The 25,054-nt window shown below is 40.4% G+C and overlaps 1 protein-coding gene across 8 annotated transcripts in view; it reads right to left on the reverse strand.

Moving 5' to 3' along the window:
* The window catches only part of EDD1 (glycine-tRNA ligase), a 508,476-nt gene that overhangs the window by 252,465 nt on the left and 230,957 nt on the right, over positions 1-25,054 (reverse strand). For all 8 annotated transcript variants that reach the window (XR_016256845.1, XM_089415669.1, XM_089415674.1 and 5 more), the window contains one exon: positions 16,859-16,921. Coding sequence is in view for 7 of the 8 variants with exons in the window: in XM_089415669.1 (XP_089271795.1) it covers positions 16,859-16,921 (63 nt within the window). In the remaining variant the exon portion in view is untranslated. The remainder of the gene's footprint in view (positions 1-16,858; positions 16,922-25,054) is intronic.

Consider the following 25,054-nt stretch of genomic DNA (forward strand, 5'->3'; position numbering starts at 1 on the left):
CAAGTGTATTCATAATACTTAGCTATTGTGATGAACAATGATGTGAGTCCGCCTGCAAGTATTTATCTAGAGAGTCATTTTTCCTTTTTAGTAATTAGGACATCAAGAAATGGTGGGTAGTTTTCTCTTGGATTGCATGGAAACTTAATATTATCAAACAAGCTATTCAAATGTGCAAGGGTCCTCTCCAAATTTTCCATTCCATGAGACCAAATGACATTGGTATCATCAACAAATATGTTTGTCTCGTTGCCGCCTGAATCCACACCTATAGTTAGCGTGGAGAAAATCCATAACTCCACTATTGATTTTTGGTAGCATCGGATGTGTTCTAACCTTGAAATTTGATGGAGAGGCTAAGGCACATGAGATCTCCAAGACCGAGAACTCGTTTGGAGAAATTCCACCGGATGAAAAGATATTAAAATAATTAATATTTTTAATGGGTCTCTAAGTCTAAACTTAGGAAAATTAAAATATTAATGTGTATTAATATAAAATGGGTGAGAAAGTTCTAAAGAAATGAGGATCAAGCCAGATCTATTCTTAGCCGTTGATTAGGGACTTGATCTCAGTCGTTGAATCGTCAACCGGAAAAGTATAAGAGGAGGCTTGAGGGTTGGTTGGAGACACACCAAGACATATCAAGAATTCGATTTTCTGGGGTTGGATTTGCTGAGGAAATCGAGTTAGAGATCAGTGGCCGTGAGGGGCAGTTCAGCAAGGGATTTCGATCCAAGGCTGAAGAATACATATCAGAGAGGCAGCAAAGTGCCGGAAGAGGCAGTGCAGAGCCTCGGAGGGCTAACACAGAGGCTAAGGAGGCCAGCATAGAGGATGTAGAAGCCGAAGAGGCAGACACAAAGGACGTAGAGGTTGACACGGAAAGCCGCAAAGGCTAATGCAGACAACGCAGAGGATTGTAGAGGCTGACGCTCAGCTAAAGAGGTTGTGCTAAGAAAGTTTTGTGCGGAAAACTGATAGCAGATCAACCGGGAGAGGGTGACGCAGTTCTAGAGGAGTGTTTGGAGCATCTTTCAATGTCTAGCACAAGGAACAGCCAAAGTCACTGTGGGGTTGTTCATCCGGTTGCTAATTTGCTGGAATATCTGTCTCCGGAGATAGGTATTACTGCCAAGGATATTCTCTTAAGGGTGAGCCATTTCTGGCACCCTAATTGTATTCAGAAATCCGCTTAATAATAAAACCTTCATATATGCTGCATCGTTTTCCCGCATTGGGTTTTTCCAGGGATGATTGTCCAAAAATAACGGTGTCCTTTGTGTTGTCTCAGTTTATTTCAATTGTTGATCTGTATATTTGTGAAGGTTGCAATTGTGTTTACTTCGATGTTTATGTTATTAAATAACTTGTTAATGTAAAGAACAAGTAGGAGATAGTAAACTAGATATTGCAATAGGGGTTTCTGATGTGTTAGATTCAGAAATTTTCACATGGTATCAGAGGGATTGCAAATCAAGGAGGACTAAAGACACCAGTAGAAGAAATCTGAGCATTTTCAGTAAAGAAGCAGTTGTCCTGAGAGACAGAGTTGCTCCAAAGCTGAAGAGGCAAGAGGAGGAGTGACGCAGAGGTAGAGAGAGGTAGAATAGGCTCACGCAGAGCCATGCCATTTTCTCAGCCAAGAAGGATTGACGCAGTTAGCCGGGAGGAGCAGATTCAGCCCCGGTCGTGATTGTGCAGAGCCTAAAGGGCTCAGATTCTTCAGTTGTCGGTGCTAAGGGAGCTGTGCAGATTGTGATTTGAGGAGTTTGTGAAACATTGTTTCTGTCTCTGTAGAACAGTGTCTAACGCGGCTGAACCAAGGTAGAGGGAAGCACTACCTTGACAGATTTCTAGCCAAGAAATCTAGATCCAAGTTGCAGCGCAAAGGAGGATTGGAGAGGAGTGATTCGACAGTTGGCCAGAGGATTTCGAGGAGGGAAGTCGAGACTTAGAGGAAGTCTAAAAGAAGAGCAGAGATGGCAGTAAACAGATTGAGGGATCAAGACAGATTGGACGGGGCTTCCAATTTTGTCATTTGGAAGGCCAGGATCTTGGCAATCCTAGATAAAAATCACATCAAGGACTATCCCTTGAAAACAGTCGTTGTCCCAGTTGACCCTGATGCAAATGAGAAGTATGAGGAGGCCAAGGCAAAGGCAAAGTGCATGATCCTAAACGGGGTCAAGGATCATGTAATACCACATACTATTGAGAAGTCAACAACAGGGAGAGGTGGGAGACCTTGGCCACCTTATACCAGGTCTATTCCGTGCAATGGAAGATGTTATTGGAAAATCAACTGAGGGCATATCAAATGCAGAAAGGAGAGGAGATAGACCACTTCCTTCTCAGATTGCAAGGAATTTGCGACCAGCATACTTCTATGGGGTCTACACCAGATCCAGAGTTTATGGTCAGGACTGCTCTGAATGAAGTCTCCGAAGATTGGGAGACGTTTGTCCAAATCCTTTTGGGCAGAGCAGCTATCCTTAGTTGGGAGGAGATGTGGGCAGCTCTTCAACAGGAAGAAATCAGGAGGTTGACCAAGGCAGGAAGTAACAGTAAGGGAGCTCGAGTCAAGAAAAAGGAGGAGGAGGATGTAGCTCTAGCATCTGCGGGACAACAAGGGGTTCAGAAGAGCAAGAAGAAGGACATCTCCAATGTCAAGTGCTTCAATAGCACAAGATAGCATCAGAGGTAGCTTCAACATCACGAGGCTTCTAGACTGACCAAGTTGTCAGTGTTTGGGTGAAGTTAGTTACTTACTTCTCGGTAACTGAGTTGCAGTGCAGCAATTAGCAATGTCAGTGCTATGGATAGCATGATGCAGCATGTTGAGAGGGAGTTGCAGTCAAGATGTAGCAGTGGCAGTGGCAGTGTCATGGGCAGCAGTACAGGAAGCAACAGTGTAGTAGATGTGGGGCAGCAGGCCAAGCATCAACGCAGAGGACCAATGCAGAGGATCAGTGCGATGCTTCTATGGTGAAGCATGGCTAGAGCACATTCCTCGCTAAGTAGGAGTGTTGATTTTTGGTAGCATCGGATGTGCTCTAGCCTTGAAATTTGATGGAGAGGCTAAGGCACATGAGATCTCCAAGACCGAGAAATAGTTTGAAGAAATTCCACCCAGATGAAGAGATATTAAAATAATTAATATTTTTAATGGGTCCCTAAGTCTAAACTTCGGAAAATTAAAATATTAATGTGTATTAATATAAAATGGGTGAGAAAGTTCTAAAGAAACGAGGATCAAGCCAAATCTAATCTTAGCCATTAATTAGGCACTTAATCTCGGTCGTTGAATCATCAACAAGTAAAGTATAATAGGAGGCTTGAGGGTCAATTGGAGACACACCAAGAGAGATCAAGAATTCGATTTTCTGGGGTTGGGTTTGCTGAGGAAATCGAGTTAGAGATCAGTGGCAATGAGGGGCAGTTCAGCAAGGGATTTCGATCCAAGGCTAAAGAATACATATCAGAGAAGCAGCAAAGTGGCAAAAGAGGCAGCGCGGAGCATAGGAGCGCTGACGTTGAGGCTAAGGAGGCCAACGCAAAGGACGTAGAAGCCGAAGAGGCAGACGTAGAGGACGCAGAGGATGGCGCAGAAAGCCGCAAAGGCTGACGCAGACAACGTAGAGGGTTGTAGAGGCTGACATGGGCTGAAGAGGCTCCGCTGAGGAAGTTTTATGGGGCAAACTGAGAGTAGATCAGCCGGAAGAGGGTGACGCAGTTCCAAAGGAGTGCTTGGAGCAGCTTTCGCTGTCCAACACAAGGAACAGTCAGAGTCACTGTGGGGTTGTTCATCCAGTTGTTGATTTGCCAGAATATCTGTCTCCGGAGAGAGGTACTACTGCCAAGGATATTCTTTGAAGGGTGAGCCATTTCTGGCACCCTAGTTGTATTCAGAAATCTACTTAATAATAAAACCCTCATATATGCTACACCAGTTTCCCGCATTGGGTTTTTCCAAGGACGATTGTCCAAAAATAACTTTGTACCTTGTGTTGTCTCAGTTTATTTCAGTTGTTGATTTGTATATTTGTGAAGGCTACAATTGTGTAAAGTGGGTTTTGAGGGGTTAGAGGTGATTTTTTGCCCCCGAAAGTGTGTCCTAGAAGAATGTTGAGATCGATCGGATGAATTTTGAGTACTCACACACCCTCAACATCTTCTAGCATCACTTATTTACATTTTACAAAAAAATTAATTAAAAATCTCATCCTGTGGGAAATTTTTAATTATTAAAAAATCCTATCTAGACTTTGTCAAATTTTGTAAAACGTTATAGATGACTTAGCATGGTAACATATATATATATATATAGCAACCATAGACAGTAAGATGGACCCAAGGCTCAATCTCCAAGCCGTCACCCCAGCTTTGGGGGTATATGTGAGTAAAAAAACTCGGCTAGTTATTCGTCGTTGAAATGCCAGAACAATTAGCTATGTCAAAAAACAGTTTAGGGTGTACTTGCTAATCGAGTCCCAAGTATCCTAGGCCTGTTACAAAGCTTTATTCATCATGGTAGCAACATTTTTTACAATTCCCTACAGGATCGCGGAATTTGAAAACAAACAAAAGAGAGAGGAGCGAGAAAGGGGCTAAAATGCCCTGCTGACTTTTGGATTCTGAAAAGTTTTTATGTATGCTTTGTTGATTTTTGTAGCATTGAATGTGCTTTTGCCTCGAGATTTTGCAGAGAGGGCTAAGAAACATGCATTCTCCAATACCAAGAAATTGTTTGGGAAAATTCCACCTAGAGATGATTTAATTAAAATAATTAACTTTTTTAAATGGTTCCCTAAGTCTACACTTAGGAAATTTGGTTAACTAAAGGGTATTAATTAAATCAGGTGTGAATCTTCTAGATGAAAACAAGGATCAACTCCCAGTAAATCTTAGCCCTTGATTATGTTTTAATCTTGGTCGTTGGAGCTCCAACGAGAGATTATAAGAAGGAGTTCGATGTGTTGAAGTTTCTAAGTCTAACAGTTAGAAACCCTCCATGTACTTTCTGATTTATTCCTTCCTACTTGTTCTGATTAATTAACAAGTTATTTACCATGTAAATACTAAAAATAAACAAGAGTACATGCTCAAAACATTACAGATCATCAACTGAAGGAAACAGAAACAAGCACACGAATCACACCGTTATTTTTGGACTAATGTCCCCTTAAAACCCAATACGGGAAAACCGGTGCAACTATCTAAGGGTTTGATTTATTAAGTAGTTTCAGAATACAATCTAGGTGCCAAATCCGGCTCACCCAACAGAGAAAAATCTCAGCAGTAGTACCTCTCCTTCAGAGACAGATGCTCCAGCTGAAACCCCAGATAAACACTCTGGCAACTCCTCAACTCCAATCTACCCCACAAAAAACCCCAGCGTTAGCCTCTAGGGACTGCGTCAGACTCTTCTGCCCTCAGCGTCAGCTTTCCCGGCAATTCCGTCAGTTCACAGGAAGTTCCGGCAGTTTTGGCTTCTGCCCTCTGCGTCAGCTTTCTCGACAGTTCCCGGTAGTTTTGGTTGTTCCCTGCAATTCCGACCCCTGCCTTCTGCGTCAGCTTTCCCGACAGTTCCGGTTGTTCCTGGCAGTTTCGACTTCTGCCCTCTGCGTCAACTTTCCCAGCGGTTCCACTGATCCTCCTGGCACTATCTCTACCTCTTTGCTTCTGTATTCACTGCCCCTCACCTGCAACTTCAGATAACTCTGTATTTTTCAGCAAACCCAACCCCAGAAAGTCGAAATCTTGATCTCTTGGTGTGTTCTCCAAGTAACCCTCAAACCTCCTCTTATACTTTTCTTGTTGACAAATCAACGGCCAAGATTAAGTCCCTAATTAACAGCTAAGATTAGATCTGGCTTGATCCATGACTTTTGGACCATTCTAACATAGTTTTATATTAATTCACATTAATATTTTAATTTTTGCATGACTTTTGGACCATTCTAACACAGTTTTATATTAATTCACATTAATATTTTAATTTCCCTAAGTTTAGACTTAGGGACTCCATTAAAAATATTAATCATTTTAATATCTCCCAAACTGTTTAGAATCTGGCCAAACCCTTTCTGGATATTGAAGATCTCATGTGCCTTAACCTCTCCACCAAATTTTGTGGCTAGAGCACATCCAATACTACCCCAAATCAACACTCCCTCTTAGCGAGGATTGTGCTCTAGCAATACTCCTTACTGAGTATTTGATCATCTGGCATCGATCCCTGATGCTAGGCCTGTTGCCCATCATCTATACTGATGCATCTCATACTGCCACCCATGGCTCTGCCACTGCCACTGCTGCATCTACACGACAGATCTCTCTACATCTGTGCTGCTGCCCATGGCCCTACCACTGCCACTGTTGCGTCTACAATGCATTCCCTCTCATCATGCTGCATCGTGCTGCCCATAGCACCACCACTACAAACTATTGCACTACAACTCAATTACTGAGAAGTAAGTAACTGATATCCCAACATTGACATCTCTGTCAGGCTAGAGACACTCCCAATGTTCAAGATCTCTCTGTTGCTAACAAGTGCTCCCTCTCTGACCTTTGCGTTGTTGCAACAACTCTCTACATCTATCACCGTCGCACACCTCTCTGTGCCATCCTGCACTAGTGCAACACTCCCGTGCCTCTCGCACTGTTGCAGCCTGCTAGCCTCGCGTTGTCCTGGGAATGTTGCACTGTAGCTCTCTCTGCCGCTCCATCCTCATTCGTCTCTACCGACATCCGCCAGTCCTGCTACTCCTCTTTGGGGCTCCCGTAGCCAAGTATAATCCAAGAGGTTGGGTACCTCGAGGATCCTGCCCCTCATCTTCTATAGTCCTCTTGACTACAGCTCGATGTCTCCCCACTTTCGCTCAAGTGTTGTGTGTGCATTCATGGCACAGTCATCGTCTATCTCCACTTCCTCCTCTACCCTTGTTGGCGCTGCCTTGGTCTCGGAAGCCTCTCCCTTGCTCTTCTTCCTTGGACACTGGGTCGCATAATGACCCAGCTCCCCACAGTGGAAGCATTTGACCTTGGAGAGGTCCTTCTTCTTCCACTTTTCTTGCTTACCCTCAGATGCTAGGGCAACATCCACCTCCTCCTCCTTGATTCTGATCCCCTTGCTGCTGCTTCCCGTCTTGGTCACCCTCTTGATCTCTTCTTGGCGAAGAGCCACCCACATTTCCTCCCAATCTAGAAGGGTCGCCCTGCCCAGTATGCTCTGGACAAACACCTCCCATTCTTCTGAGATTGTATTCAGGGTTGTTCTCACCATCAACTCTGGATCTAGTGTGGCCCCTATGGAAGTCAGTTGATCTCGGATCTCCTTCAATCGATCGAGGAAGGTATCGATCTGTTCTCCCTTCTGCATCTGGTATGACCGCAGCTGATTTTCTAGGAGCATCTTCCTCTGCACGGAAGTATGCTGATAAAACTTGGTCAGGGCCTCCCACACCTCCCGTGTCGTATTCTTCTTAGCAATATGTGGTACTATATGATCCTTGACCCTGTCAAGAATGATACTCTTAGCCCTCGCCATTGCTTCCTCATACCTGTCATTGTCAGCTAGGTCAACTGGGACCGCTATCGTCTTCAAGGCGAAGTGCTTGACACGATTTCTGTCAAGTACGGATAAGATTCTAGCCTTCCAGACTACGAAGTTTGAGGCTCCGTCCAGTCTGTCCTGGTCTCTTACTCCGTGTAGTGCCATTCCGCTGCTCTTCTACTTCCCTCCTGGAAGTTCTCGATGTGGCTCCCTCTAAGCCTCGATTTCCCTCCTAGAAATCCTTCTGCCAATGTCAAGATGCCCTCAACTCTGATCGTCTGTGCAACCGCACCACTGATACGGATTTCTCGGCTAGAAACCCTCGGTAGCAACTCCCTCCTCCTTGTCCTTGCCCTGTTAGGTACTGTTCTGACAACAGTACCCCACCATCTCCACTCTGCAACTAATCCACAACCAACTAAACCCCAGCAACCTGAAGGTGAGAGCTCCTAGGCTTTGCGCAGTCCCAACATCGACAAACTAGCTCCCTAAGCCAATTGCGTCAGCCCTCCTAGCCTCTACATGAGCCTGTGTTTGTCTCTCTTAACCTCTGTGCAGCCTCTTCTTGGCCCGAACTTGATGATGCACGCACTGTGTCCCCTCTTCCTTGTTGTTTTGCTGCTAGGAACAGCTTTTGTCACTTCGAATAGCTGTTTTTTGTTGCTGCTACTCTACTCGGCTGATGTCCTCAGTTCTCTTGTGATCTGCAACCACCCTCTGATACCATGTTGAAGTTTCTAAGTCTAACAATTAGAAACCCTCCATGTACTTTCTGATTTATTTCTTCCTACTTGTTCTGACTAATTAACAAGTTATTTACCATGTAAATACTGAAAATAAACACAAGTACATGCTCAACACATTACAGATCATCAACTGAAGGAAACAGAAACAAGCACACAAATGACACAGTTATTTTTGGACTAATGTCCCCAGAAAAACCCAATGTGGGGAAACCGGTGCAGCAACTCCTCAGCTCCAATCTGCCCCACGAAAAACCTCAACGTCAGCCTCTAGGGACTACGTCAGCCTCTTCTATCCTTTGCGTCAGCTTTCCCGGCAGTTCTGGAAGTTCCGACTGTTCCCGGCAGTTTCAGCTTCTTCCCTCTGCGTCAGCTTTCCTGGCAATTCTGACAGTTCCCGGCAGTTCCGACTATTCCCGGCAGTTCCAGCGTCTACCCTCTGCGTTAGCTTTCCCGGCAATTCCAGCTTCTACCCTTTGCGTCAGCTTTCCTGGCTATTCCCAACAATTCCAGCGTCTGCCCTCTGCATCAGCTTTCCCGGCTGTTCTAGCTATTCCCAGCAGTTCCAACTTCTACCCTCTGCGTCATCTTTCTTGGCTGTTCTGTTGATCCTCCCGGCACTATCTCTGCCTTTTTGCTTCTATATTCACTGCCCCTCAGCTGCAACTCCAAATCACTCTCTCAACCTTCTCAGCAAACCTAGCCCCAGAAAGTCGAAATCTTGATCTCTTGGTGTGTTCTCCAAGTGATCCTCAAGCCTCCTCTTATACTGTTCTCGCTGACAAATCAACGGCCAAGTTAAGTCCCTAATCAACAGCTAAGATTAGATCCAACTTGATCCATGACTTTTGGACCATTCTAACACAGTTTTATAGTAATTCACATTAATATTTTAATTTCCCTAAGTTTATACTTAGGGACTCCATTAAAAATATTAAATATTTTAATATCTCCCAAACTATTTAGAATCTGCCCAAACACTTTCTGGGTATTGGAGATCTCATGTGCCTTAGCCTCTCCACCAAATTTCGTGGCTAGAGCACATCCGATGCTACCCCAAATCAACACGATGGGAACTTGGAGAACACATCGAATGAGAAATCAGAGATCGAATTTCTCAAGAGTAGCAGCGTTGAGTTGCCAGAGTGAGATTGAGTGATCTTTTTGTACTAAGGGGCATGGATAGTAATCATGAGGAGAGTTCTCTAGATCCGAAGAGTGCAAGGCAGAGAAGGCATAGAGTAGTTCAGAGAGGCAATGCAGTGCCATACAGAGGCAACGCAGAGCTTTAGAGGGAGTTCAAAATTCAGCTCGAAGAGTCGAGATCTAGTGCCAGAAGCCGGGGTGTGAGACTAGAGGACCAAAGGGTTGAATTTCCATACAACAGGAGATCAGAAGAGGAGGTGACACAGAGCCCAGCAAGTGTGACGCAGAGCTATGTAGGATTGACGCAGAAGCTGCGCAAAGGCAACATGGGGCCAACCAGCCTGTCCTTGATCAATGTTGAATCTCCCGAATCAGTGTGAGATTTTTCTCACTAACGCTTTGCCAATTTTTCTCTGTATCGGATAGCCAAGTTGGGCGTCCAATGATTTGTACTCTGAAACTACTGCATAATAATAAAACCCTCAACTGCTGCATTGGTTTTCCCGAGTTGGGTTTTTCCGGGGACATTGTCCATAAACAACTGTGTAGATGTGTGTGTGTGTTTATTTTTTCTCCTGTGCTATATTTAGTTTCCACAGTATTTATTTTGTGTAGGTTCCAATGTATGTATTTCGATATTTGCAATAGAACACTGCAAGTAATTTGTTCAAGTAATTAACAAATAGGAGAAATATCATCAGTTTGTTGCAGTAAGAATCGGGTAACCTATTTTTCACATGGTATCTGAGCATAGATCATAAGAAGAGCTCAGAGCAGAAAGGAAGGAGGAGGTTCGAATTCCTGCCTTGTTAGCAAATCGAAACCCCAGAGGCAGTGCAGTCTTTGGTCCAAGGAGGTCGATTTTGAGCAAAGAAAGATTTTTCTGAGTGAATCGACAGATAAATTCGATTTTCTAGATCAAAGCTTTCCAGAGGCAGAAGCGGGCAGCGTATTTTCCTCGCAGAGTAGATCTTCAGTTGGGACGCAGATTTTGCAACAGTTGGCTAGTGCTAACAGCGTCAGGAGGAGAGAAGAGCATACACTGAGGGAATTCGTTCCTCGGTGGACTTCTAGCCAAGAAGATCGAATTTTCCTAGCAGAGCAACAGTACTTGTGTGTGGAATTTCTCACTCCTGAAGGGAATGCGAATAACTGGGCAACAGTTGCGCATAGGAGAATAGGAAGCAGTTCAAATTTTTTTAGGAGAGATGGCATCAGCTGGGTTGAGAGATCAACATCAGTTGGACAGAGCCTCCAACTATGTGATCTGGAAGGCCAGGGTTTCTTGCCTTTTAGATGAGCATGATTTCAAAACTTGTAAGAGCCCTAACTTCAAAATACCAAAATACATAATTTAAATACAAAAATTAAACAATTTATCTAATGAATACCAACCTGTGTGCTCTACTGCAATTCTTGTTCCGGCTGCATTACCAAAACGGCCAAAACCTCCCTGTCGAACTGGGTACAACCTAGGTACTCAGTCTCAGAATGCTTTCCAATCAAATCAATCTGATCCTTGTGCCCAAAAACTCCAGCACAATCAAAATTCAAGACTTCTTCCTGTCTATACCTCTATGTTAAAAATTGTTCTCCTTTCTCCCCTCCTCAAGATTTCCTTCCTCCTTTTAATTCCTCGTCCGCCGCCTTCCTCCCATCTCCATGTTATTGTTTTGTTACGTGCAATTTTTATAAAATCAAATCTCATTTGATTTTGTTGATTTTATTTGGATACGTAGTTTGATTTGATTAAAGTTTATTATTATTTTAATAAATTAATTTGATTTATTTAGTTTATAATTTATATTATTATTTTATTGATTTTAATTTTAAATTTAATTTTTAGATTAAAATTAGCATTTTCTTTTAGTTTAAGGATTTATCATATATATATATATATATAGATGTGTGTGTGTGTGTATTTAAGGTGGTATACGTATTACATACCTAATTTGATATATATGATATTCTGGTGAGGTATTAATTCATTACCTTAATTTATATCTCCTACGGTAGTAACCAGCCTATATATAGTGTGATACATGCAGGTCCATGCATACGTAGCTATCATATGGAGGTCTCGTATGTATGCTAATATTCGTGTTTTATTTATCGCTGTAAGTGGGTCATTACAAAACTTATGTCGATAGTGTGGTAGTTGTAACTGCCGATGCAAATCTGTTCAAGTAGTACCACGTTGAAATGGCGAAGACTAAGAGGATCATTCTCGACGAGGTTTGAGATAATGTAGTATCCCATATAGCCGGCAAGGATACTACCCGGCAGATGTGGGAAGCCTTAGCTACGTTATATAAAGGATATTCCAAGCAGCGGAAGATGTACTTAGAGGAGAAGCTGAGACGCACAAGGATGCAGAAAGGGGAGCGTGTAGACCCCTTCCTTACGAGGCTTCAAGATGTCTAGGACTCGTTGGCTACAGTAGGGTCAACGCCCCAGCCCTCAAAGTTTGAATGATTAGCGCTAAATAGTGTTTCTGAAGATTGACAATTTTTCATCCAGAGTATCCTGGGCAGAGAAAAACTACCAAATTGGGAACGTGTCTAGGCTGATCTACAGTAGGAGGAAATGAGGCGTGATATGATGAAGGCCACCATCAGTGGCAGTAGCAGCAGTCAGACAAAGCAGGTGAAGGAAGAGGAGGACGTAGCCCTTGCATCAAAGGGGTAGCAGGAGCAGTGCAGAAGAAAGAAGGACATTTCGAAGATCAAGCACTTCAAGTGTGGTGAGTTGGGCCACTATAGCACTTAGTGTCCTCTCCAAAAGAAGGACAAATAGGAGACGCACGATCGGCAAGTTGCATCCGCTGAGATCGATAGGTTGTCCTATAGACTAGAGGAAGAGCTTTCCATGATTGTCGAGATGCCTCCATGGGTGAGGTGGGGCGATCTGGAATTGTAGCCCCAGAGAGCTACAAGATGGGCAAGATCCTTGAGGATTCCACCTCTTGGATCAAAACCTTGCTACGGGAGCCCATAATCAGCAGTAGAAATATGGACCAGTGGCAGTTGGTGCATTCATGTGCCAAAGTGACAGATGCAGCAGCTAGTAGCAGTCTGAGATTAAGCAGCGCAGAGCAGAGTTGGCAACAGTGCAGTTGGCACAGAGCAGAGTCAGCAGCAATGTGGAAAAAGTTGAAGTCGGGACTAATTCGGCAAGGGTCCAAAAGTTGAAAAACTCGTCAAAGTCGGGAGTTTTTTGAAAAAGTCGGTAAAAAGTCGGCAAAATTAAAAAAACACAAAATTATTCATTTTTTTTATTTTGTTTAACATCTAGAGTATCCACAACATCAAATAAATGCATTTCCACATAATCATGTAAAGTAAGCTAATATATAATATGTATATGAAGTCTAGTGCTACATCACATATCAAAATAGTGAATCAACTCCTGAATTTTGAGTCCTGTCTGAGTCTCAACTCTCAAGAGCCAAAATATCAACAAAAAATATAATAAATGTATATCATGAGTCATCTAAAAGTCATCAAGTAATCAGTCACTGAGATCCTCTTCCCCTTTTAATTTTTGTTTCCTAATTGTATTAAGAAATAAGTCATGCATTTATTCAGTAGATTGTAATCTGCTTGGGTAATAAGGTGTCAGGTGGTAGGTCCAATGAAAATTAACAGTGAGTATCACAGTAGATGTGAGAATTAACGCTTGGTGACTCCAAGCTGCTTATTTTCTGAGAAAACAGTAGATGTCAGATTACTAACCTAGCCTTGGCATCTATTATTCAAAAACTCTTGGAGGTAAAATCCACTTCTGATACATAACCTTTCCCCACATTTACAAGGAGTTCACCACTAAAGAAGATTCCCTTTCAAAACGTGCTCTCATTGTAGGAAGGATCTTTGCTGTCACAAGATTTCACAAGTACTTTGTTCCTGTCTGAAAAATGGGTTCCTTTTTTAGGCACTGGTTTTGTTTTTTTTGGACAGGTTGTTGTTATTTGATCTTCATGACCTCCTCTTTATTGTTTCTTCTGGAAGCATTCAACAACTGTAACAATGTTTTGATGGTGTGGGGTTCTTTCTACGGAAATTTGTTGTATGCCTGTCCTTTTGGTACTTTTGTAATCTTTTGAAGGGGCAGTGGTTGTTAGAGTCTGGATCACTGAAAGCTTGGAGGCTTAGCCAATGTAAACTTTGCTTTCTAACTAGAAATATGAAGTATAAAGATTTGCTTTTCCTTGGAAAACAAAAACATATCTTAACCTCAAAACTAACAGATTACAAATGAGACTACTATGCTCGCAAGAAGTATGACAAACAATACAATGCAATAACTTGAAAATGCATGGATGGAAGCTTCAATTTACAGTTTTTTCACCTTTGCGGCCTCTTTATCTGCGGCTTGGGAAGGGAGGCAGACTTTTTGGGTCAACTCCCGATTAAATCGGGAGTATAAGGAAAAATCGCGATTTTTTCCTTTGTGAAAAAGTCGCCAAAAAGTCAGGGGATTAAATCGTTTAATTCAAAAAATCGCGTTTTTAGGATTAAATCGGGATTTTTTGCAGACTTTTTCCACACTGGTCAGCAGTAGCATAGAGGCTTCAGTGACGACGCAGAGGCTAGCAGCAGTCAAAACTCAAACGATGAATGCATCATACTGACCAAAGTTGGTTCAGTATTTTGGATGTTTTTCCATTGTAAATGTTGCAGTTCCAGCAACAACAGATGGGATGGGTTGCAGTGCAGATGCAGTGTTGGCAGCAGTTCAACAGGGCCGGCAACAGCACAAATGCAGCATATCATAGTTACGCAGTTGTTGGTGGACAACAGCAGTCAGACATCAGAAGCGTGACAGGAGATGATGCAGAGATAGAGTGATGCATCAGTGGGTTGCAACACTACAGTGCATTCCTCGCTAAGAGGGATTGTCGATTTTTGTAGCATCAGATGTGCTCTTGCCTCGAGATTTTGCGGAGAGGCTAAGACGCATGCATTCTCCAATACCCAGAAATTGTTTGGGAAAATTCCACCTAGAGATGATTTAATTAAAATAATTAACTTTTTTAAATGGTTCCCTAAGTCTAAACTTAGGAAATCTAGTTAATTGAACGGTATTAATTAAATCAGGGGCGAATCTTCTAGAAGAAGACGAAGATCAACTCCCAGTTAATATTAGCCCTTGATTATGTTTTAATATTGGTCGTTGGAGCTCCGACGAGAGATTATAAGGAGTTCGATGGGCACTTGGAAAACACATCAAATGAGAGATCAGAGATCGAATTTCTCAAGAGTAGAAACGTTGAGTTGTTGGAGCGAGATCAAATGATCTTCTTGCAGTGAGGGGTAGGGATAGTAGTCTGGAGGAGAGTTTTCCAGATCTGGAGAGTGCAAGGCAGAGAAGGCATAGAGCAGTTCAGAGAGGCAAGATAGTGCCACACAGAGGCAACAAAGAGCTTCAAATGGAGTTCAAAATTCAACTGGGAGAGTCGAGATCTAGTCCCAGAAGCCGAGGTGTGAGACTAGAGGGCTAGAGGTTCAAATTTCCAAACAGCAGGAGATCAAAAGAGGAGGTGACAGAGAGCCCAGCAAGTGTGACGCAGCGCTGCGTAGGATTGACACAGAAATTGCACAGAGGCAGTGCGGGGCTAGCCAGCCTGTCCCTAATCAGTGTTAGATCTCCTGAATCAGTGTGAGATTTTTCTCACTAACTCTTTGCCAATTTTTCTTTGTATTGGATAGCCAGGATGGGCATCCAATGATTTGTATTTAGAAACTACGGCATAATAATAAAACCCTCAGCTGCTGCACTGGTTTTCCCGAGTTGGGTTTTTCCGGGGACATTGTCCAAAAATAGCTGTGTAGATGTGTGTGTGTTTATTTTTTCACTTGTGTCGTATTTAATTTTTGCAGTATTTATTTTGTGTAGGCTGCAGTGTATCTATTTCGATATTTGCTGTAGAAAACTGCAAGTAATTTGTTCAAGTAATTAACAAATAGGAGAAATGTCATCAGTTTGCTGCAGTAAGAATTGGGTAACCAATTTTTCACATGCTTTGCGTCTTGGGCTATGTAGTCTTCATATCTGCTAAGTGCAACTCAGCAGTCAACAGGTCTTTTAGCTTGAAGGAAAATGAGTCAACGGTTTTGTTCTAAGTATTCCATGCAAAGATGGCTACTGCTAGGGAGAGTGGAGATCCCATCCCAACAACTATTAACATCTGAAGGAAAATAAAACATGACATCAAGTTTAATGATGATAATCAGTATTAGACCTAATTAGGCAGTTGGCCAGTATGTTTTAGCCCCATTAAATTAATTAGGCAGTTAGCCACCTAACCGTCTTAGGATACTATATATATATATATATATATATATATATAACATGAAATAATGTATGAGATTAGTGAGAAAAGATAACATAATCTTACCAATATCTAACAAATGAGCACAAAAGTAGGTCAATAGGGATAAAGGATATGTCCAGTGCAAATACAATACGGGAGTAAAAAAGCAACTCCTATATCAATGTTCAAAGCAAGAAAAAAGGAAAAAGAAGGAAGCATAACTAATTCTCTGCCTAGGTTATTCAATAACAGTCTACCAAAAAGATATAAAAGTATAAGTGCAATAATACAATAAAGACACCAAAAACTGGAGATATTTGACCTGATCAAGAGTGCCACATGCATTCAATGTTCCTGGGTAGCCTATTTTGAGCTATCCCTATGATGTATTGCTACAGTATTATCAACAATATATAGCATTTATGATTCTGCATCATATATTGTATTCATTTTCTTCTGTAAATGGTGTTATAGAAAAACCCACATTCTGCAAATCCATGGTTTTTGAGAAACTGTACGTTTCAGTTTCAAGGTATAATGATTAACCTTTAGGCTAAGAAAAAATCTACAAAATTGGGTGAATAGCATCAGCTCAAAAGTTCCAAAACAGAATTAAAAGGATCAACTTTTGGTAATTGGATTGACAGCAACATTTCAAATTGACATCTAGATTGCAACAGATCTAATACAGCTGAAGCTTCTATCTTTTTCCTTTTTATTGAATCCTCCTGAATTTTTATTAAACCCATATTTGTCACTTTCTAGGAGATGAGTCTAGGCACTCCTTATTTTATTAATTGTATCAACTGGGTTATTCTGTCCCATTAACCTTTCTTCCATCATGACTGGAAAATAATATACTTTCACTGGATCTTTTTTGCAGTTGATCAATAAAAAGCAGTGTCACCCTATGACAGGGCAGCTTCAAATCAAGCTCCACACAAAATATTCTCTGTTATTCTGTAGTGCATACAAAATGATTTTGGGAAATGAACGTTTAGAATCTTTCATATGCATAGTCTAACTACCAGTGATTGCTCATGGAAATAGACACATAATCTATCTAATAGGTATGCTAGGATTCATTCATACCTCCACACTGAGAGTGATCCCAGCATGATTGATAGAACTCATATAGTCTTCTGCGCAGGCCACCTGTCATTTAGAAATTAGAAACCATCAGTATGAATAATGTCCATTTCTCATGTTCATATTCTACACCGTGGTTATTAAAAATATCTAAAATTTTGTCAATAGGCTTTTAAAATTTAGATACAAAAGCTGCAAATCTTCCATCTACACAAAAACTAACAGCATACTAAAACTCGCATGGAATGAAAGTGACCAGTATACCAATGCTTCCTTGCACATTTTTTTCAGTAGCATCCAGAACAATTTTCAAGCAGCATCATTATCTGCTTCACCAATAGCTTTCCACAAATGTTTGTTGCTAATTAATCTATATCTGAAATACTGATGACCTTTCGTTAAAATGGATAAATCTTGAATTGATGTTTAGTTAACTTCAAGGCAAGGGCTCTGTAATCCAAATACAGACCAGATACCTGTTTAAACTCAGCATATTCCTTGCCAAAACATTCACCAATGTGACAGGATACATTGTTCTATGGATTGATGATATAAAGACTGCATAGTCAGATATTCATTCATGGTACAAATTAAGCACAACGTTCTCACTTAGATATATGAGATAAGGATAGGGTTGCATTAAAGGAAACCTGACGAGCCTTTTTAAAAGGTAAAAAACTTGCTCTTCATGAATGTCTGCACTGAAGTATTTCAAACAGAGATATAGAGTTTAAACGTATAAACTGTTTAATATAATCGATAAGTGGTGGTTTACATTGAAGATGGCTCCTTTATTTATAGATGTTTGACAAGTACACGACTCTACATAGAGAAGCCAAATATTGATAATTATTTATTAATTGTGTTTATTAGATGACTATTTATTATTATGTGCTCTGTTACACCTGATACAGTATGAGGTTCCACTTTGTGATTTTCATCACAGTGATAGAGTTTTGCTGGTGGTTATTTAGAGGTCCTTGGTTTGGGCCCTGCGGAGTCCCAATTCTCCTTGGTTGGATGATCATGCTTGTTCATTCATGGTCTTCTCACATGTGCATTCCTTGTTGATCACCCCTTTGGTTTCTTATTGATGGTTGTGGAGCATACTATCTCATTATGGTGTGGTTTGGTATGTACGCTTATCTTTAGTATATATGCTTCTAGATGCTAGAAGTCTTTGATGATGATGTTACGAGGTAAATGTGTCATGATGTTTTTGTTAAATTATGGTATGTTCTATGCTTAGTGCAGTTTACTTCAATTTCTTCTTATTAGCCACTGTTTAGCAATCACATTAACATAGTATAAAACGCTGATAGAACATAAATAGATTGACAGAAAACAAGCCAAGACAAGAGACACCAGATGTGGTGGCTAGCCAAGGACAAACCCCAATGTGGGGAAACCCTTTGATCAATTCTTCTATAATCTTCAATAGTTCAGCAGAGAGAGAAATAGTACAAATGTACAGTTCTGTAATTTTATGGCAGCAGTAATAAAACCCTAACCAGTGCTTTCAAAGTTGGTCAAACAGTCCACAAATGACCTTGAGTCAACCTTGGTCAACTCAGCCTTCAACAGCAATGAAGGTCAACCCAAAACACTCCAAAAGAGATGGTCAAAAGTGGTCAATGCATATGCAGTCCTGCGGTCAACCCTAACCAGTCAATGCTGGTCAATTCGGTGGTCAAATCAGGTCAACAGTTTGCTGTTCAGATCTGTGGCTTGCTTGATGGAGGCTCCTCACACTAGGCCGAAGTCAAACCAACCTCCTCACTGGTCAACGCAGTCAAACTTAGCTTGCTGCTCCTTGGTCAACCTCAGTCAACGCTGAAACAGACCTGCGTCCTCCTTCTTGATGCATCCTTCTTCCACGTGAGAGATGCTGCTCCTTGTATACCCAATCAAGTAGGGAGAGAGAGAAGAATGTAAGATGAGATGAGATGAGTGAATAATGCCTCAACCTAACTTGTATTTATATGAATCGTTGAGGATGTGTGCCACACATTTAGTTGCTAGCCGACCTTGACAATTTGTCAAGTAAATACAAATAAATTCATATTTCCATAAATACATGTCGGAATCAGATGATCGTTAGATCAATCCTACACCTCTCGACAAGAGAAATCCAAAAAAAAAAATATCAGCTGCCATAAATAAGATTACCCACATGGATTTTGGCCCTAGTTGCCAATTTTAACACTCCCTCTCAACTAGTGAGAACTCCATCCATTTGACTGTCGATACTATCTCTGCCATCAAATGCACTGCCCTGCACTACTTGGCTCTACTCTGCTTTGCTGAACTATGAAGTAGAAGAAATGATTGAGGATGTATCATACCATCCTCTACTGACCCGAAGTCAGTCCCAGAGAGTGTGTCATACCACTCTTATTGATCCCAGATCAGTGTCAAAAGAGAGTGAGCCATATCACTCTTACTGACCCGATGTCAGTTCCTATTGATCCCAGATCAATGGATGTCATCCTAGCATAGGGAGTACGATAGATACAACGATGCGTCCATCAATAGTACTACTATGGTCCCTAATCCCATTTCCCTACTCATTGGCTACATGAGAGGTACTTCCTATGAGTCCCAGACTGCATGGGTAGGATGCCTCGACAGGAGAACCACTCATCCTATCCATAAGTCATCATCGGGTATCATAGGGGAAAGCTAAACTTTTCACCCTATACACAGCCCACCACTAGGGGAGGGTGAGTCGCCCTATGGTCGCTTGTTGCTCCAAGAAGTACCCGAAGCCCCCCGGAGCTCCCAGAGCTAAATGCATGCATCATGCAGGACCCTCATAAGAGGGTCTCTCAACGACTCCAAGTCATTCTCGGAAAGTCAAGAATTTGACCTTTCCCAGGGGCTTCGTCAAAATGTCAGCAACCTGCTCATCTGTACCGATATGATGGAGCCTTATTGCTCCTCGCCATACCATATCCCGAATAAAGTGGTACCAGATATCGATATGTTTGGAGCGATCATGAAATACGGGATTTTCTGATAAACGAATCCCACTCTGGTTGTCGCACTGCATCACAGTAGTATCCAATGTATATCCAAATAGCTCACTGAAGAGCTTCCGCAACCAGACAGCCTCACAAGAGGTAATACTCGCAGCAATGTACTCTAGTTCAGCGGCGCTCAAAGCCACCAACTTATGCTTCCTGCTCATCCAGTATATTGAGGCAAATCCCAAAGAGAAACAGCACCCGGAAGTGCTCTTTTGGTCCACCACACTGCTTGCCCAATCAGCATCAGTATATCCATGTAGTCTCACATATCTGGCAGTGTATCTCAACTCATGAGTGATTGTGCCATGAAGATATCTCAACAGATTCTTGGCACCAATCCAATGTGAGTGGTGAGGCTCAACCATATGTTGACTCAACGTGTTGACTTCAAAACATATATATGGATGGGAGTTCACCAAGAACATCAATGCTCCTATGAGTTGACGATACTCAGTAGCATTTTGCAAAACAGGTCTGGCAGCACTACTGCTTAACTTCTTGAAGTCAAGCTCCATCGGGTAGTCACGGGCTTGTAGTCCACCATACCGAATCTCTCCAATATCTTCACCACATATTTTCCTTGAGATAGGAAAATCTCCCCTGGCTTTTGCCAGACTTCCAGTCCTAGGAAATAGTGCATCAATCCTAGGTCTTTCATCTCAAACTCGGAAGCCAACTCCCTCTTACATTTGTGAATGAGAGGGTCTGCACTTGTCAGAAAGAGGTCGTCAACGTACAACACCAGTATGAGAGGCTTATCATCTTCAACCTTAAAGTAAAGGTTTGGGTCGGCTTCACTCCTAATGAATCCCAACTTCATCAAGTAGCTATCGATCCTCTCATACCAAGCTCGAGGTGCTTGCTTCAGCCCATAGAGGGCTTTCTTCAACCTACACACGTGAGATTCCCAAAAGAAAACCCATACAGAAAGATATCTTCATGCAAATTCCCATCACCACCCTAAACAGAAGATTGGCATCATTAGAACCCTAACTACTAGGGCGACCAGAATATGTGATCATGACCATTTAAATGATGAACTCAACCATCTACACAAAGTGTTTGAACTAAATGGCTACAATAGAAATACCATTAAGAAATTCATGCACCTATCTCTAAAAAAGAATAAGAAGGACATGAAAAATCAAAATTTATCAACCCCTAAGGTCTCCCTTCCATACATAAAAGGCACCACTGATAAAATTACTAAAATTCTAAATAAACATAACATCAATGTAGCATTCACCCCTCCTAACACCATCAGACAATTATTCAACTCTGTCAAAGATCCCATTAACCCTAAACTTCAGAAAGGTGTTTATGTGATTCCTTGCTCATGCGGTAAGGAATATATAGGTGAAACGGGTAGGTCTCTTAATACTAGAGTTAAAGAACACACTGCTGACTTAAGAAAAGATAGGACCTCTAAATCGACCTTAGCAGAACATGTTCACTCTTCCTCTCATTACATCTGCATGGAAGATGTCAAACTGATTAGAAAAGGAGACCACTGTCTCAAAAGGAAAATTAAAGAAGCCATAGAAATAGAAAAAAGAAAGAACAATTTGAACCGGGATGATGGATTAAAACTAAGCAACACATGGAAACCTTTACTTGAAACTCTTAAAAATCAATAATTAGCCCTTATCCCTTAAATTATCATATTCCCTTCTCTCTTAAAAGCATCATTATAATAATTAACTAAAACATCATTCATATAACATCCTCCTTAAACATTCAACATCATAATCATAAATTAGTAAGTGTTTACTTCACACAATCAGTTGATAACATTAAATTATTTCTAGGATTGATAGATAACATTATAAGAAATCTATAAGGATTTATTAATCAATTAAAAAATTGAATAAATTAATCAATTAATTAAAATTAATAAAGAATTAAACATAAAATAAAAACAAGAATAAAATTAAAAATTAATTATAGGCATATTAACAAATAATAATTAATAAATTTAATTTAATCAAACAAATTAGATAATTAGTTAAAAATATTAATAAAAGTAACTATAACTAATTTCACATTAAAAAAATAATAATAATAATAAATAACAATTAAAAAAAAAATACTAACAATAAATCAAATAAACAAATTATTAAAATAAATTAATAAACATATCAATAAAGAATAATTAGTAAAATTAATTAATTAAACCAATTAATTTATAATAAGTAATAAATCAATTAAAAAATAAAAATAAAAATAAAAATAAAAAAATAAAAAAAAAATTAATTAAAACATTAAAGCAAATTAATAAACATAATTAGGAATTATATAAATAATAAAATTAATTAAGTTATCCCTTTAACCTATTAATCAATTAATATATCCTTTAAATAATAATAATAATAATTAATTAATAATGATAATAATAATTAAATTAATTAATTAAATAAATAAATAAAGTAGAAACCAGTAAAATAATAGGCGACCTATTTTATTACATATTTTCTTTAATATCCTATATATATAACCTAAATTCTAGCTCTTGGATACATCATTAAGATCTGAAAATATCTATTGACGCATCCCCTGATGATGGACTCACTTAGTAGTCCGAAACGTTGGGTTCACAAAACTCTATAACAGGTCATTCCTCCTCTACTAAAGGTTGCACACTGTCAGTATCATAATTTGTGCACAAGCATTACAGGGTATCTCTATCTTGAGATGTATGTTCATCATGGCTATGGTTCATCCACAAATCCACGGTTATGATTAACCACAAAAAACCCTTCTTTTCAATGGCTCATATTCAACAAACGCTTCTCAGAAGGGAACTTGGCGCAATGGGGACCATTGCTTCGTAAGCGGGGCGGATTGATCCAAATGCAAAGTGGCATCCACCCATGGTATTTATCCATGGTATCCACCCATGGTATTGTAACTTGAGAAGGCTATAGATTACGGACCTCACTTTGTAAAAGGACAGATTAGTCCTCCACAATGTAATTATTGGTTCGCTTCTTAATTAATAAAGTTATATCTTGCATTTAGTGTGGGTATTTTTAATGTTTTTGTGATCATTTTTATTTGCAGATGTATATGCTCCTCCCCTCCTCTCTCAACATACATGGCTCTGGGATCTTAGCGCCCAATATCTGAATCAATAAGGCACCCAGAGCTGGTTTTTGTACAGATGGGGATGTTTTGAGGCCTGATTTGAGGATTCTTCCGCAATTTATGGTTGATCATGATGGTTGGAGATGCATCTAGCCCATATTTTATATTTTTGGAGCCTTATTAGTCCTAACAGGGCATGATGTCATGCTTGGAGATGGTTTTCAACTCACACTTGTGGGCAATTTTGTGGCTTGGTTTGTTTTGTTTTGTTGGGTTTGCTTGTAACCATTTACTTCATGTTCACTCAAACTCAAACTTGTTATAGGGTTTTTAGATGGATTGACGGATATGATAAGCCTCAAATAGATGGAGGATCACTCCATTCTTGTTTTTCATCATCACTTGTGGATTTTGGCCTCCTTTAGAGAACTCAAATTAGCCTTTGTTGTAATTCACTACATGTGGTGATGTGATCTTTTTGGAGCTATTGTTGTTGGAGACTAATTTGTGTCTTAGAGATGTTTTTTGGGGATTGAAAGAAGGCAATTTCTTGGAAAAATTGTAAGTTGAATTGCAGACTTTTAATGGCTTTTCAAGTAATAATGTATGCTACGGATTTTCCCTTGTTCCATGTCTAAATGCATATTTTTATTGGAAAATCTTGGTTGAGGACATGTTAAATTTATTTCCTTGAATGCCATAGACGACCTCCTAGAGAGCTTTCCTCTACTTAATTTCTTCCCTCGTAAAAAGATGGCTCGAGTTTCTCAAGTGAAAACTAGGCTTACCCCCTTACTCCAAGCCTAGATTTGATTTCTCTTACATTTAGCCCTAAAGACTCCATCACCCAAGTAGGGAAAGGCACCGGGAATCCTTGTGGTGGTCAAAATTGGTGGACACCTGATCTGCGAAGGGTTATGGTGTGGAATATGAACAGTCATTGGAGTCCAAGAGACCACTTGGAATATGAAAACCAAGGGCCAAAAAAGAATGTATTAATATGTAAATCTTGTTAATAGAATGTATCTCACGATTATCTTAATTTGCCTATCCTTTTGTGTGTGAACTTAACGTAGTATCAAAGCGGGTGAATTCTTGCCCTGCTGAAGTTTGAGCAACTAGTTTTGTGGCCTCTCTATGCATGTCAGTTTTGACACCAATCCTACACTTCTGCATCTCTTCTCTTGACCTGAGCACTTCAACTTTAAGTCATTTCATCTGAGCCTACTCCCTGTCTTAAACACCTAGTAACATAGTGTGACCTTGCTCTTGCTAAAAGAACATAACAGGAAGATATTCAAATATTTTCACCTCAGAGAGCGTTTATCCCCTTCGCTCTCAGAGTATCGGATTCAAATTATATTTATAGAAAAGCACAGATCCAAACCATCTATGTGCCTCTTTTCCATCATCTTCAATACAATTGACAAATTGGGTTTTACCTGCGATGGTTTTTTAATCCTCCCCCAAATTTTTACATAACCATCTAGCTGTAAATATCGTTCTCAGCAATGGGTAATTTTTGGACCTTAGCCTTGAGACATAGTTCGAGTATGTTAAGATAGCATGACCCATCATTCCCTAATGCTTTTGAAAAATGGGAAAAGGAATGCTTTCTAACAAACGGTGTTTTCAGTGTTAATTGCTTCCATAAATACATATCGACATTTTGAGATGAACAGAAATGTTAATTTCCCTGGTTGCAGGTCCACTTTTTGTTCTTACCTTTTGTGGTCTCATCTGCGCTGCATGGGAAGACCTAAGTCGATCGATTAATGTCACTCTGTTTACCACTTGTCTCAGAGATATTCTAATAAGGACTTATTTTTGGCAACTAGTAGATTGATCGTTCCATTAACAGATCGACTTCAATTTTGACAATTTGGGAGGGATTGTTATCACGCCATTGAGGAATCGACTTTTGGAGCATACAAACTTACAACAGTCAAATCAAAAAGGGTTTCAATGACCTAAACTCCTTGGTGCACCAGACTAAGGATTCTTCCTCTATGATTCAGCCCACTCGAAAAGAGTTATTTTGTATCATTTTCACCATCTATTTGACAAGTTTTGATATAGCTGTATA

The sequence above is a fragment of the Pinus tabuliformis genome, chromosome 6 (genome assembly GCF_031772625.1).
Source record: "Pinus tabuliformis cultivar Carrire ecotype Pingquan chromosome 6, CPIR1, whole genome shotgun sequence".
In the NCBI taxonomy this organism is placed as follows: Eukaryota; Viridiplantae; Streptophyta; class Pinopsida; order Pinales; family Pinaceae; genus Pinus; species Pinus tabuliformis.